We start from the raw sequence: 16,966 nt of genomic DNA, 5'->3' as shown, positions 1-16,966 counted from the left end.
AAAATATATATTAAGTAAATGGAATAATCAAACGTCTTCATAAAGAACATGTTTATTTTAATTCACCCTCTAACGCCCAATGTTAATAATGTATCTCCTATCTCCAGTTAACGTCAATCTTGTATTGTCCGACATATCTATCCAATCACTAACCTGCATTCCATCCTCCATCTCTGTCTATTTCAATCTATGGTTGCAATTTATGGATTAGGATTGATTATTAACATTGGGCGTATGGGTACAAATAAGCAAGCGAAGCTGCGTGCATCCATTAGTCTTTAATAATGTTAACGTGTCCTTCAAGATTTAACGCATGTTTTAGACCAACGACGGTGGGTGAAGAGAGCCGTACCAGCACCGGCCGGCGGCGACGGAGCCAGCGACGCGGCCGGCAGCGGTCTGGTATATACACACAGAAAGTCTTAGTTCTGGTTAAGTATACCTATTCCCTTTACCATGACGATGAATTCATTATGACCTAAAATCCCATTGCTTAAATCTGCAGGTGTTTTTTAATGAAACTTATATTTAAGAATAATACACGATTAGTAGAATAGAGTACACTAGGTTTGCCTAGAAGAATCCTGCCTCGATCACCTTTAATTAAACTTTTTTGTAACGCGTTTTTGGAGACAATTGCACTCATATATGTGTTTCATGTGAATCGCACACCATTTGAAAGAAAATAGCATAAGGCATTGCAAAATCAATGGTTGCCAGCTATCAGTCTGCCGCAAGCCCAAGGTTGCCTGGTTTAACAGGTCACTTAATGTTAATAATTTGCTAGTTTCTAAATAATTTCATAATAAAGGAGATATAATAAATTGCCTTAAAGTAGGATTATATTTAACAAGTTTAATAAAAGCTTTGAACGTTGTTTAGATTTATTATAATAAATAGGTAATTACGTGAAAAGGAACGCGACATATCGTTCTTTCTCGTTCGGTTATATTTTGAATGAATGACAAGTAGAAGCTTGGCAACGCTCAGTAAGTCAGTAGTATGTGTATGTGTGCGTCACACGAAACACAGGTACCTGCGTCCAAACTGTTGAAGCATCTTGTTTAATTTCTTTACCCATACAGGGTTTGAAATATTTTACCCTATATGCTGTTTCCGTAAATGGTTCGCTAACACTTCCACCCTGTATATAAGATTAAGTATTAGAATGATTCATGTTTAACTCAACAGTATGTTCTATGCCTTATCTAGATACTTTAGCACCAATAGGTAGCGATACATGCGTCTATTTCTATTATCTCAAATATCAACTTCCTCAATACATATATCTTTTGATAGATTAAAGTGATTACAATGAAATAACAACTAAAACCTCGCCGAGATACTTCTCACTTTTATATTTAAAAGTTGCTAAAATTTGTTGTGTACTTTTTACGTGATACGTGATCACATAAACGAACAAACGGAAAAAATCTGTTACTATATACTACTATACTTATGTGCACCTACAGTACGTATAGTACGTATAGTACACACTAGCGGCCCCTGCGTGACTTCGCCAGCTTATTTTTTATTGAATGTTATTAAAGTGTATTTAGGAAAGCATTTCATATCTATCCGCGCACGGCAAACGCGGTTTCTCCCGGACATATTTAACCTTTGGAAATTCCGTGATAAAATTTTGTCTGTGTAAAATCCCCATAAAACAGTTCAGCTGTTCTGGAGATAAGCCCAGACAGAAAGACAAACATTATAAAATTGTTTATTTGTATTTTAGTACCGCGGGAAGACGACCCCTCTCGGTAGTGTCGGCAATCTCTAGGCTTGCGGTAGTGTACGAGGCTGTAGAGGCTGTACGACACGCCCACTCTCACAGTTAGTTCTCTAGATGGCAGCGCTTGTGAAGATATAATCAGTGCCCTTTATAAAAATAGTAGTATATTGCTGGTAAACAATTTTGAAGTTCTCACGCAATTCAAAATATAAAAGCTACATAATCATTTAGATTGAAAACAAATAAATGTGATTAATAACAAATAAAATTTAAATGGGGCAGGGCGGAAAATGGAGAACGGAGTGTCTTAACACCAGGTCTTCTCTGCCTACCTCGCTGTGTCCGGGATACAGCGTGAAGCGGATAAAAAAAATGATAAATACAGTTAAAATCGCTATTCCTATGTCAATTGTGAGTAATTTTCCAGTAAGGCTGGCTGTAGCGCGCTGCAACCTATACCAACGATAGTTACTTCATATATTTCTGCATAAGCTGCGCCAAGACCAGTTTTCACATTCGAAGTCAAGAACCTAACTCAATATCATGAAAGAAATTAGTCGTTTGTAAAAATATTTAAATGATCCCTTTAATTTAACTACATAACATGAAGATTAAATGTTACCGCATATCATAATATTTTTGTATTATCATCGACATGATCGATAAGAGTATAAGATTGTCGATTTGCGTGTCTGTTCGCAATTCCTCTCGCTAACGGCGCTGCCAGATTAGCTGACGTGGCGCGTGCGATGTAGCCACCACCAGCTCCACCGGTTCGTCAAGTCCAAGCTTCAGGCCAGGCTTCAGGGCTGAGGATAACAGGGGCGCGTGGCCGCTCTAGGGATTTATGAGGTGACGAGGGGAACTCGCAGTGGCTTACAAAGACAAGCCAGCCCCCGGCCAGCAGGATACTCTATTCATATATCATGTTTATTAATAAGTAATATGCGCCTCACATTCGGATTGTATTCCAATAGTGTATGTAGGACTAAGCGCGGAGGCTTTACGGGCGCGTGGCAGAGGAATCTTCAGGTGAAGGGTGCGGGGGTGAGCAGGCCCCAGGGGGGCAGGGCGGGGGCCGGGGCCGCGCCGAGCCAGTACGCGGGGTGACGCGTGAGAGAGTGGTCGCCGTCGTCGGCAAACAGCGGCGCGGCCGCCGAGTGTGATGCGAGCGCGCCGCCCGCCATGGCCACGCTCGGCCTTTCCAAGGTGTTCATTTTGGACAAGTACTTCACTGAGCTGCAAAAGTTCTGGGAAACGGAGAAGAAGCTACAAGGTGAGCAAGTGCGCCCGCGGCTGCAACGCTGCGCCTGCGCCACCAGGCAACGTCACTTTAATACTATTGAATAGGTTCCCTAAATCGAGGGATTCATTTCACATTTCAATTTGTGAATCCTAATTATTTCTTTAACGTATGCTCTCATTCATGATCAATATAGAAACGGCATTCATCTGTGAACTACGTTTTTTGCCCATTCGTTTTGTATACAGCATTTTGATGCTGAGTCACGAGAAGATTCGAACAAGTGATAGGTACGCCGGCTCTCTCTCTCTGTCGTCCGGAAGCATTCCTTTTATACATATTAGGTATTATTTAGAATAAACATTAAAATATAGGTACGTTTGTTGTAAGTAAATACTACCTCAGACAAAGCCGGGTTTTCTGTACAAAGGTAGAGCACGGGGCGGTTACTTTCTAAATCATATTATGGACCACCTAATATAACTGAGAGAGTATAATTACGGCTCTACGCAAAGCTAGTCTTTCGGGACGGGGGCGGAGGCTAGCAGCGCGGCGCGGGGCCTCCACACCAGCGGGGCCCGCGCCCCGGGCCTGGGGAGGGGGGGGGGGGGGGGTGTCAGTGGCAGGCAGGTATCTAAGTAAATTCGGCCCTTTCGATTCCACCTTGCCTCTACAGGTTGTTACGAGGTACGAGAATATTAATGCCGAGAGTCACATTCTCGTTGTAACATTATGGTCGACTAAGTTGGTTCTCTAATTTATATAACGGAATCGAATTATGTAGGTTATAGGATTATTAATTAAACATACTGGTATGGTTAAACGACATGTTTTGGAACATATGTATATAAGAATATATAAAACGAGCATAAACAGTATGCGAGTACATGTATGTATGTATATATCAGTAGAGCACATTAGCGGGCGTGCGTGTGGCTGCAATTACACGGGTTTGCGGCGCACGCGCAGTTTTTGCGAGCTCGCGCCGCCCCGCGTCGAGGACATTGTGTAAAGCGATGCGTCGCTCTCGGCCTGCGCCCAGCTCGGACCCGCTCGGACCCCGCTCGGACCCCGCCCGGACCCCTGCCCGGCTACAGCTATAGTGTGGTGTAGTGTGGTATGCGAGTATGTACCCGACTCTAACTCTGAATGAATGACGGCGTCGTGCGCAGAGACAGAGACAGTTACCTTAGTTTACTAAGCATTACGTCGTGTTGTGTCTGCAGTTTGCATATTTTATTGTTATTAAGTTTAATTATTTTTCTTACTTTTGTTTTTGTATTTTAAATTAAAATTTGCGATAATAAATCAATCAATTATGTACAATCTACAAGCATGTTTTTAAAGAGGTGTCTGGTGGGTGGGTGGGTGTCAACCCAATATTGTGACATTCATATTCCAGTTGTTCTCAAGTGGGAGGCGTTGAGGATTTTGATTTATATGTATAAATATGTAGATATATTATAATGTATTATAAGTCTACGTGAGCGCTACGCTACTTTCTGTATCAAATTCAACGGAAAAGATTTCAACGCGCACGCGACGAGCACTGAAATATACAAGTTATTATAATTTAAGTAAGTACCTACTGAACGCCATTTATATGTAAAAATAAAAAGTTCGCTTCATTAAGACGTACTTTAAGTTTCAAATAAGAGAACTAAACAGTCCGCAAATCATCAAACTCACGTTATAATATAGTAAGGTGTACGAGTCACGCCGGTACACGGCCTGGTCGGTAAACATGGCTGCTTCAAACCAGCGGAAACATTAAAATATCATTATAAGTTTCGTTTGGAATAAATACTAATTAATTATAGACGTATCATTTACATACTTAATTGAATATTCTGGAAATTATAAAATGTTATAGATCCTTTAATGGTTATTGCGCAGTTTGCTTTCCACTCTGCGTTCGACAGCACCACATTCCGCAGATAGCGAGCCAGTGACAGGCGGCAGGCCGCGGCGCGTGCCTCCCGCGCCTCGTGCCACTCACGCCTCTCGCGCCTCTCGCGCATTAGATCCAGTCAGTCCTCTCCGCTCTGGTCCCGCGCATATCTTCGCTTAGCTTTGGACATATCGGTCGATGACCCTTACTCCGCCACGAACGTGTTTGTATCGAGTTTGACCTCGAATACCTAAATATTTTTTACGGTAGGCAAATTAGATTTCAAATCAGTCACGAGATTTAAATCGTTACGGTAATATATTTGTATAAAATATAAGAGACGGGTCCCACTTCGGACGGGAAGCGAGCGGCTTTTACCGGTATATGATGGTGGTGCATTCAACAAACTATTAGAGATCTTGCATCCTCGCCGCCGTCGCTTGCCTTTTAAGGGAGTCATTCGATTGCTATTCTAGAGAAAAACATTTGAGGTGAATTTAAATGTCTGTAATAGAATGAAAGAAGTCTCATTACCGCCGACATCAGTCACAACATTAGGTGGAGTACTACCACGGAAAGGACAAATGCTTTACGTTTTATAGTCCGCTCAAATGTAGTAGTCCCGCTATTATATAATATCCTTACCAAAAACCGTCGCCATACATAACTGCGGTAAACTGTGGTAAACTGTAGCTGTACCCTGCTGTATGCGGTGAAGCTGAAGCCGGGAGCTCCTGATGGATGGGAGGTAGGGTAGACGGCGCGGACCTAACTTCGACCACTTCTATTTATCTTTAGTTTTCTAATTAACATGATACTTTAATCTTATAGGTCATATTACATTTAATAGGGAACATACATAAAATTGAAATTTCTCTTCATTTTTTTTTTAAATTTTTACATTACAATGAAACGATATGTTTTTTAACTTATTTATTATTTAAATCCACAAAACGCTTTGCCATTCGTCGAAACGAAATATGACGTCACTTTTTTTTAAAGCAAAATTAGATGTATTTTGATGATATCCTACTTTACAACTAATCCTTATTTCAAGTCCGATCCGATCTATACATACTCGTATAGTAAGACAGTAAAAAAGACGCGTCTGTACATTGAATATATTTACAAAATAATAATTGAGGGGGGTTTAGGAACAGTAATAGAGCCCAAATACACAAAAACTGTCTGTTTGTTTGCCTGTTTGTACGCGCTAATTTCCGGAACTACAGGACGGATATGAATGAAACTTTTTTGTTATATAGCTAATAAGTCTAGGCAACATATGGGCTACAGTTTCTTTTGAAAACCTCGATACCCTACCACCCTATGTGGAACCCTAACAGCCTGTCTAAACTATAAGACATTCTTTATTTATTTAATATATAATATGATTGTTTATTTATTTATTGTTTACGTTTATATTAAAATTTTTTGTTAACCAAATCCACTATATTTATTTATTAAGCCACATTTGATAAGCAAGCAATGTCCACTCTTTTATCTCTAAATAAATATAAACTCTGGTTTTGGTCTCCTGTTGGAATGTAAAATATTTTTTTATTTTATTTATTTATTTTTATTTCTTGTTGGAATATAGCATGAGTTGTTTTCTATTTTCTTGTTTCCTCTTTATTATTGGTGTTTTGTTATTATATTCATACTGTATTTGGTCGGGTAGTAATAACAAATGGAATAAAAGTTTGTTTTTAAAGTTATAATATGCACGAATTGCCGTTACCAATAATCGCACCCCTCCTGTATACATTTCATTTTATTTAATGTTTGAATTAGGATGAGGCTGAAGAGTACACGTCTCACAGCATTCGCTCAGGCTCACTCCTTTTACCGTCTTATTTACTTGTTTAATTTTTGTATTCATCTTATTTTACGTGTATTCTTTTTAAGCTTGTTATTTAAATTGTATTAGTATAGTCTTAAAACGGTAATAAACTTTTTTGAATTTTGAAATACTCAACTGTTCAGGCCTCACCGACCGTGTATGTTGGTGTTAACATGTTTCACTTTAACCATTTTTAACGCGTAATATTTGTTTCCAACTTTACCCTTATCTTGCGTATATCAGAGTAGACACTAAACTAACTTTGAGACAATCCGTTCTCTGTTTTCCGCCTCAACTCCAGACATTCCGAGTTACAAGGCGGACCTCAACTATACCAAACCTGGAAAATGAAAATAAACTTGATCGAACCCACAATCTGACGTCCCACTGCACCACGATGGCCTACGTGTAATTGACGGACATATAACATCAAACAGTACCTACTATTCCAGATGCCTCGTCTTCGAACGAGGCCGTCACCCTCCAGCGGCGGCTGCTGAGCCTCAGCTCGGAGCTGGTCACCCTCCGCAACCACCTGCACGTGGGCGGCGCGGGGCACCCCCCTCAGGCGTGTGCAGGGGTCGCGGCGGGCCCCCCTCAGCCAGCGGTGCCGCCGCGCGCGCCACTGTCGCTGCCGCCGCCGGCGCCCGCGCCTCCTCTGCAGCCGCATCATCCTCCGCTGCCTCCGCCAGGTACTCCCGCACACAGTAGGGTCGACGAATCGTGGCCGCCCTGTAGTATTGTTACCTTTAAATCTGGAATAAAAATTCAAAAAACCTATCTTCAGGGCGGTCGCAGCTTGTCGACTGAACGTCTTTTATTCTGAATTATAATAAACCATCAAACACGTGTTCAATTAAATAAAGCATCAGAGTTGTAGCTCTACACGGGGCCAACAGTTCAGCCTAGTAGACTAAGCCTTTCGAAGCAAGTTTCCATTTGAAGGCCCTGGTTTCCACGGCCTCATTCTATATGGAAATGGTCGCCGCAATCCCCTCTTGAAACTGACTCTCATCAGTAACCATTCGCAATGCTTGGCAATTGTGCCTATTCATTTGTTTTCAGTCCACCAGGCCCGCGAATCCGATAGATATTTCCTCTGCCGGATGCTGCAATCCGTAAGGCCCAACTCTCCGCTCGACTTGTTTTTTGACCCAAAGCACTCTTTCGGATTTACCCCTCTTAATCTCATAGAGGGCGGCTGCCTCCTGCACCCTGAGATCAAGTGGCAGTAATCCGGCAAGTACAACGAAGGCATTCAGGTAGACAGTTTGGTGGGCCCTGACAAATTTTTGGGCAAACCCCCTTTGCAAAACGTCCAAACGCTTCGAACTTAAAGGTGAGCTTGCCGTCGATTATGAGCCCGAGGATCTTTATTTCTTTGGAGAAATCAATGCCGAGCCCAGTCAAATGCTAGGACCACATCGTTCGCGAACGCCGCTTGCTCGTCCGTGAGCTTGTCGACGCTCCAATCCCTGAAGCTAGGGGTCGAGTAAGAGGTTCCAGAGTGTTGGGCCACCTGTCGAGTTCAGCACACAGCCTTTTGTAGTTCTCTTGGTATATTCCGACAAATCTTACGGCAACAAAGCTGTCGATTACTTTTCGTAAATTAATGGGGCAACTTTCCCCGACCAGTCTGGTTTTAATAACTGGCCACCATGTGGTATCAAAGGCTCCCTCTATGTTCAGAGAAACTATTACGATAAGCTTCTTCAACAGAAGCTTCCCGGTAATATACTTCATCAGGTCATAGAGACAGCCGTCGGTGCTTTTTTGGGCCATAAAACTATACTGGCGGGCACTGAGACCCGGAAGGACATGCCACCTGAAACGTATGATCAACAGCTTCTCTAGGATCTTCCCCATAACTGGCAAGAGTATAATGGGGCAATAAGATTTGGAGTCCGTATAAACCGATTTACCCGGTTTTCGGAGAACCACAACTGTTGCCATCTTCTTCATTAAGCGCTCATATTAGTTGTAGCTCTTTTTGATTACTTGTAAACAGAAGCACGATGGCGCGGGGCGAGCACGGGCGCAGCGGCAGCGGCGGGGGGCGCAGGTGCGGGGGGCGACGTGGACGACCTCATTCACCTGCACGGGCCGCTCACGGAGGATGCCGTGGTCCGCGCGCTACAAGCGAGGTTCTATCACAATAAATACTATGTAAGTTCAAATACCTTAGCTATTCCAAAGACGTTGACCGGCGTCTCATTTTCAGTTGTATAATCTGCAGAACAATACAATGAATGGTGGACAGCTTTTATTAGTTTTTAATTTAACAATATTAATAAACATAAAAACTGACACCGACTGTTACTTCCATTATAATTAAATTATAAAAACGATCGAAAGTAATTTTTTTAAACAGTAATGTCATTTGAAGTACGTGAAAGCACTCAATGTCTTAAGTGCTAATTGTTGTCGCGTTAACAGCAGCTTGTGACACAGCAGGGTAGACAAAGGTTACCTAATGTTAAGACACTCCATTCCCCATTTTCCGCCGAATTCTGGAGGCATAGCGTGTTGATTGGCGGAACTCAACGCCGCGTGTTGCCTCGACACCAGAGCGAAGAAATGATAATATAAATTTAAATAAATCTTTAATTTCCTCGATTAGGATTGAACCCACAACCAGTCGTGTTTACTCTACTGCCTTTAGTTTGTTGTCCTTTAAAGTTTTATTTTATTATCATTACAACAAACCAAGTGCATTGAAGTGAACAAGCAGCGCGTAAACCTCTACTCTATCTTTAAATATTTCAAATGGTAGATATTCAGTGTAGATAAGAAGTAATATACTTCGGCAGACTTCCGTAGGGCCGATACTGATAGCGATGAACGCGTACACGGACGCGGACAACGCGCTGACGCCAGGCGCCGCGCGCGCTCAGCGGCCCGAGCTGGCGCGCCTTGTGCACGACGCCGTGCGCCACCAGGCCGACACCGGCCTGCCGCAGGCCATCGTGCTGTCAGGTCTCTCGGGCTCCGGCAAGACGCACGCGTCCATGGTGCTGTTGCGGCGCCTCTTCGACGTGGCGGGCGGCGGGCCCGAGACCGACGCCTTCAAGCACCTGGCCGCCGCCTTCACCGTGCTGCGCTCGCTGGGCACGGCGGCCACGCGCGCCAACGCGCACTCCAGCCGCATCGGACACTTCATCGAGGTGCAGGTCACGGACGGCGCGCTGTACCGCACCAAGATCCACTGCTACTTCCTGGAGCAGACGCGCGTGGTGCGACCGCCGGCGGGCGAGCGCAACTACCACATCTTCTATCAGATGCTGGCGGGCCTGGCGCCGGACGAGCGCTCGCAACTACACCTCGACGGGTACACTGCGAACGACTTGCGGTAATCCCCTCATAATACATATTTGAAAATTATCTATATATATAAAAGGACTTGTCCTCACTGACTGAGGTAAGACGCGCGCACAGCCGTAACCGCTGATGGTAAAAACGTGGAATTTGGACAGATATTTACTTTCGTAATCTGGACATCCACTAAGAAGGGATTTTGAAAAATTTTAACCCTAAAGTGGTGAAATAGGGGTTCAAAGTTTGTATGAAAAAAATTTTAAATCGGCACCGATTTTTATAAAATTTTAAATTTAGATTTTTAAAAGTATTTTATTGAATACGTGTTTCATCGTTTTCTAGAATTCTCCTCCTAAGGGTGCAAATAAGGGGTTGAAAGTTTGTATGGGAAAATTCTTAAATCGCCACCGATTTTTATAAAATTTGATATTTAGACTCTTAAAAATATTTCATTGAACACATGTTTCATGGGTTATTAGAATTCACCCTTAAATACGCAAGAGAAGCTGCGCGCGTCCGCTAGTCTTTATATATAGAGGAAGTGCACAACGCTTTTATATTTTTTAATAACAATGCTTATGAAGTAAGTACCTAAGTACATTACATTATGTTTTAAAGTGACATAGGTTGCTGTGGCGCCACCAAGGCACATTATTATACGCGTATAGAATATGTATATATTATACGTTTTGTAAATAAGTATTTTTCTTTCCTAAGTGTACGCACAATACCGCTTTATCGCAATTATCTTGGGTAGTAATTAATTTCGTACAGAGATGCTAAAAACATAAATAAGTTGAAACAAGCGTATAAGAAGCTTAGTGGTCAGAGCGCCTCGGTCGGGTTCCAGGAGGCGCGGGTTCCAGTCCCGCTATTATTGATTCCCAAGAGTAATTGATGAAATACCGAGAATCCTCAAAGATAAAATAACTACACATAATGTAATATAAAACTTTCTCCTCTTAATACGGCACATAGTTTAAAACAAATCTTTAAGGAATTATTACAATAGTATAATAATAAACAAAATTTAAAACGCGCGGAGCGCGTGCCAAGTTTTGGGTTTCAGAACTGGCGAGCAGCACCGTATGTTATTTTACACGAACCATTTGAAGCCACTTTTTACCTATTCGTAACTCAAAAACTATTCCACCTAAAACTGTCATATTTGGCTCAAATATTTAAACCCCCTACCTGTATACGTGCATTAAATTTCATAAACAAAGCTCAAACAGTTATTTAGATAATGACGTCCAAAAATCGTAAATTTTTAGGGGGGTGACTGACCTATAGACCTTAATGTTAACCAAGTTCCAGATGATCTAGAATGGTGAAATTTAGCATCCGGTTAAGTAATTGGGTGTATGTCAAGGGAAAAATCCGAAACTAGTATTTTTTTAAATATTTTCTTATAATTTTTCAATAAATAGATTCAATTAGGAACATTTACTTATAGCACCTGTAATGAAAGCATAGCAATCAAAGTTAATGATAATTGATTTTTAGGCTTAGCGCCTGCCAACAAAATAAGAGCAATGCATTATTTATATATGTTGCTTTAATTTATGTCACGCGTTAGTAAATATTTTATTTGTTTTGTAGACTAACTTCACTATTACTTACGTAAGCCATCTCGAACAACACGATGCTTTCAAGTATATTTTAAGATAAGATATGTCTCCATTTGTAGCTGAAAATGACTCTAATTTATGTCCTGAGAAAGCCTGCCATCATGTGGACTTCAAGGGCTTCACGTAAAAATATAAAAATATAATAAATGGATTAACATCCTTCATTATTATTTATTACTAGCGGACGCGCGCAGTTTCGCTTGCCTATTTAAGGGTGAATTCTAATAACCCATGAAACATGTGTTCAATGAAATATTTTTAAGTCTAAATTTCAAATTTTATAATAATCGGTGGCGTTTTAAATATTTTTCCATATAAACTTTCAACCCCTTATTTGCACCCTTAGGGGGTGAATTCTAGAAAACCATACAACATGTGTTTAATTATATACGTTTAAGAGTCTGAATTTCAAATTTTATGAAAATTTATGAATATTTGCACCCCTAAGGGTTACATCGATATTAATGAATGTATTCAAATTCTATTCTATTCTATTCAGATTCTATTGTAAATTCATATGAAAACTAGCCAAGTCAGATATTACACATAAATAAAGTCTCCAAGTTGTAAGAAGAATGGCATTTTCAGTTGTTATAAAATATTTTATATTGTTAAAAATAAATTTCAGGACTGACCATTGAACTTGGCATACATTTACATCTCACTTCTTTTATCGCTGAAAGCATACGTTTTATTACAGAACTTGGCTTTCTTTTTACATTTATGTTTTTGATGGGATAAATATTACAAAATTAACATACTGCAGCTTGACGTTTGAAAATTTACAAATATGTAGTCGTCTTTTCTCGACAAGTGTTGTGTACATACAATGTATTCATTTACCTCTGCAGGTACCTGGCATCGTCGAACCCGCGGCGGCCGGAGGCGGAGGACGGCGCCCGCTTTCACGCCTGGAAGAGCTGCCTGGGAGTCCTCGGCATCCCCTTCCTGGACGTGGTCCGCGTGCTCGCCGCCGTGCTGCTGCTGGGCAACGTGCACTTCACCGACAACGCCGAGGGCACCGCCGAGCCCAATGGAGAGGTCATACATTATATTTGCTCGTTAGGGTTTGTCTGAAGTTTCACACCATAACCTTATGGTTATTATCCTCGTGACTCCCCTGGGTACTGTAAGGATTGGAAACAAAACAATTGGTGTGACGCTATTTCTGACAAAAAGCAATATAATCCTACATCCTTAAGTAATTCCCATGTCTGTCCGGCTAGACTCTAGACCCTTTAAACGAAAACTGAAAAATAGGAAATAATGTTTAAATTATTTGAAAGTAAATAAAGTTCGTTAGCTAGTTAACATCTACTATTTTTGTATCCGGTGATAACCTCGGTGATGTAGTAATACCAATGTGGGCGTGGGCAACTCATTTATTATATGTCATCCAATGCACGCAGGCGGAGCTGGTGGCGGCGGGTTCGCTGCTGGGTGTAGGCGCGGCGGCACTGTTGCGCGGGCTGAGCACGAGAGCGCGCGCCGGCGCAGCCGCCGCCGCCGCCGCGCGCGACGCGCTGGCCAAGGCGTTGTACTGCCGCACCGTGGCCACCATCGTGCGCCGCGCCAACTCGCTCAAGCGCCTGGGCTCCACGTTGGGCACGCTGTCCTCGGACTCCACCGAGTCGGTGAGTATCGCCGTCATGGCACCGCGAGCCGGCCCGGCTCGTGGGGCCAGTGAGTCGGTTAGTCACGCCGCAGGTGCAGGACGCAGCGTCGCGCCGCGCCTCCACGGCGGGCGGCGGGGCAGGCGGGGCGCGCGGCCGCGCGGCACTCAACGACGCCGTGCGCCACGTCACCGACGGTTTCGTGGGCATCCTCGACATGTTCGGTTTCGAGGACGCCGCGCCCAGCCGCCTCGAGCACCTGTGCGCCAACCTTTGTGCTGAGACTATGCAGCACTTCTACAACACGCACGTCTTTAAGGTACGCTATGACATTTATTAATTCTGAACATTATTAAACACTAATAAAATAAAATGTCACAGAATAATATGTGCGCTGATGAATTGTTATCCGTTCCAAGTCGTCGGCGGAGTCGTGTCGCGAGGAGGGCGTGTGCGGCGCACTGGAAGTGGAGTACGTGGACAACGTGCCGTGCATCGACCTGGTGTCGTCGCTGCGCACCGGCCTGCTGGCCACGCTTGACGCCGAATGCGCTGCGCGCACTTCGCCCGAACAGTACGTGGCGCGCGTCAGGGCCGCGCACAGAGGCCACCCGCGGCTGGCGGAGGCACGGCCGCCGCACCCGCGCCGCTTCGCCGTGCGGCACTACGCGGGCGAGGTGACGTACGAGGCGAGCGACTTCCTGGACGCCAACCGCGACGCCGTTCCCGACGAGCTGCTGGCCGCCTTCGACACCAGGAGCTGCGAGTTCGGGTTCGCCCGGCACCTGTTCGGGGCCGAGCTGAAGGCACTGGCGGCGGCAGGCGGGCCCAGCGGCGCACACTTCCGCGCGTCGCCCACGGCAGGCGGCGCGGCGGCCACCACGCTCACGCAGGACTTCCACACGCGCCTCGACAATCTGCTGCGCACGTTGGTGCACGCGCGCCCACACTTCGTGCGCTGCCTCCGCGCCAACGCCGACGAGACACCGCTGCTCTTCGACCGCGCCACCGTCGCCCGGCAGGTACGCTGTACGGTGTGATCCGTATCATTTAGTTATGTTAAATAAATAAAACCACAGTTTTAACTACTCTATAAAAGCCTAATAGAATTAGAAAAGAATTAAAGTGACAAAATAAATAATAAAATTATCGTTGGCAAATAAAACGCAATTTGTTAAGAACGACACACGCACTAATAAACCTATCAAGGGGACACCGCCGCACACGCCTCATTTTAACATTAATTAATTCAATTTTAACTTAGGGGAATTGTGCTTAAGATGACATACTTTTTGTTTGAAGACAAATATTTCAAATGAATAAAGTCATATTTCATAATCTACGAAATTATTTTAGTTTCAGAACAATCATCTTTCAAACATCTTAAAAACAAACAAAAATCGCACTTAGGTCGACCAGTGTCGTCTTACACATATCTACAGGGTAAAATGACGTACTTAGTATGTGGCATAAAAACCCCATCATTATTTGTCGAGCATAGTTCACAAATAAATAGTTTCTTCTTTGCTGGGGGGCTTTTAAACACTATTAAGGCCAGATTCATACATGTTGCAAATTTTATGAGGTTGGACTGCTTTATCAGTCACTTCCTTTTCCAAAAGGGAAATAAGCTTCGTCACTGGCGGCTCTTGGATGCCCTTGCTCTAGCAGCCTCATCCATGTCTTCTTGTGACCAATATATATTCGTTTGTAATTGCCAGGCATTTTGTAGGTAAAGCAAAAAAAATACATCGATTCTATTTATAAGAGTAAGATAGTATGCCATCTTATACTCACGTTTTGTATGTCATCTCACCCAATAGATATATGAATTTAATTATTAGGATGCGCTTTTAACGTTAGTTGTGTCATATAATAATCCTATTTTACAAAACGACGCGCAGGCACATCGCCCTACACCTGCGACAAGTGGGCAAGGGCTACCGTGTCATGTACGGGCACGGCTAAAGACGCTAGTACCCAGAAGGAAACTCCGCTTTGCAACGTGGAATATTGGCTCTGTGACCGGACGATGCAGGGAACTCGCAGATGTACTCATGAGACGTCGGGTCCAGTGTGCTTTCCTCCAGGAAACACGCTGGAAGGGCAATAAGTCCCGTAACATCGGACAGGGTTACCGGCTTATATACACTGGGTCACCTTTAGGTAGAAACGGTGTGGCGGTAGTGCTTTCTGAAGAGCTTCAGAATGGGCTCCTTGAAGTTGACCGTCGCTCCGACCGCTTGATGCGGGTGAGGGTACTGATTGAGGGCGTTACCACAAACTTAATCAGTGCTTATGCTCCCCAGGCGGGATGTAGCGCGGCCGAAAGGGAGACATTTTGGGAGCAATATGAAGGGGTTCTACTTGCTATACCGTCTACCGAAGTGGTCTTAGTTGGGGGGGACTTGAACGGTCACGTTGGTAAGGCTGCTGAGCCGTATGAACGTGTTCACGGGGGTTTTGGGCACGGTCTTCGCAATGCAGAGGGAGAAAATATTCTGAGAACCTGTATTGCGTCTGATCTGGCCATCGTGAATACGTTCTTCCAAAAGAATCCTCAGCACCTTATCACGTATAAGAGCGGGTCCCACTCAACTCAAATTGACTACTTATTGACCAGACGGTGTCATATGGGCAGGGTAACTAACTGTAAGGTCATTCCAGGTGAAAGCCTAACGGCCCAACATCGTCTTCTTGTCATGGACTTTAACGTCACTCCGAAGAAGAAAGTAGCCGAGAAACGTAGCCCTCGGATCAAGTGGTGGTTGCTGAATGGACCGATGCAGACCGACTTCCTGGCAGAGGTGAAAAGTCATAATCTTTCGACTACCACCGAGACTGCTCAGGATGCTTGGGATCGGGCCCAGTCGGCAATCATTGCGGCGGGCAGGCGAGTTCTTCGCCTTTCTAGGGGAGGACGTGTCATCGACAGGGAGACATGGTGGTGGAATGACGAGGTGCAGGAGGTGACTCGTGAAAAGAAGGCTGCCTTTAAGAAGTGGCAGGAATCCAACTCTCCTGAAGACAGACTGGAGTACACAGTAGCTAAACGTGCCAGTAAAAGAGCTGTAGCCAGAGCCCGCAGTAAGAGTTTGTCACCATTGTATGACAAACTTGAAACTGTGGAGGGGCAGAAGCTCATTTACAAACTAGCACGTTCCCGGGATAAAGCGACGCAAGATATCGCAAAATGTCTTTGCGTCAGAGATTCCCAGGGCACGCTACTCTGTAATCATGACTCTGTGAAGGAGAGGTGGAGAAGCTACTTCCAGGAGTTGCTGAATACTCAGCACCTATGCAGTCTTCATCACGACCCACCGCCTAACCTCGGACTTATTGCCCCAATAACCCTTGACGAAACACGTAATTGCCTTCGACGCATGAAGAACGGATAAGCGGTGGGACCTGACGACATTCCGATCGAAGCGTGGAAATCGTTGGGCTCTCTTGGTGTGCTCATGCTTACTGACCTTTCTAACCATATCTTGAACACTGGTAAGATGCCGCATCAGTGGCGGCTTAGCTTTATTACCCCTATTTACAAAGGAAGGGGCAGTGTTCAAGATTGTGGTAGTTATAGGGGCATTAAGCTTATGAGTCATACCATGAAGCTCTTCGAGCGCATGATCGACCTCAGGCTCCGCCGAGAGTGCACTGTCTCTGCGTCTCAATATGGATTTCAGCCAGGATCG

The 16,966-nt window shown here is 44.0% G+C and overlaps 1 protein-coding gene across 6 annotated transcripts in view; it reads left to right on the top strand.

Moving 5' to 3' along the window:
• Positions 1-16,966, top strand: part of dachs (unconventional myosin-IXb-like dachs) — a 28,982-nt gene that overhangs the window by 8,803 nt on the left and 3,213 nt on the right. For 2 of the 6 annotated variants that reach the window (XM_085188647.1, XM_085188646.1), the window contains 8 exons: positions 323-402; positions 7,165-7,404; positions 8,721-8,878; positions 9,523-10,061; positions 12,510-12,699; positions 13,068-13,292; positions 13,366-13,590; positions 13,691-14,293. In XM_085188647.1, coding sequence (XP_085044773.1) covers positions 323-402; positions 7,165-7,404; positions 8,721-8,878; positions 9,523-10,061; positions 12,510-12,699; positions 13,068-13,292; positions 13,366-13,590; positions 13,691-14,293 — 2,260 coding nt within the window. Of the gene's footprint in view, positions 1-322; positions 403-2,817; positions 3,012-7,149; positions 7,405-8,720; positions 8,879-9,522; positions 10,062-12,509; positions 12,700-13,067; positions 13,293-13,365; positions 13,591-13,690; positions 14,294-16,966 lie in introns of those variants that run through there. The other 4 variants (XM_085188648.1, XM_085188650.1, XM_085188649.1 and 1 more) reach the window with 4 other exon arrangements.

Source organism: Heliconius melpomene, chromosome 7, assembly GCF_056956725.1.
Source record: "Heliconius melpomene rosina isolate 202511_hmr_F chromosome 7, ASM5695672v1, whole genome shotgun sequence".
NCBI lineage: Eukaryota > Metazoa > Arthropoda > Insecta > Lepidoptera > Nymphalidae > Heliconius > Heliconius melpomene.
This window is presented reverse-complemented; position numbering and strand designations above follow the sequence as displayed.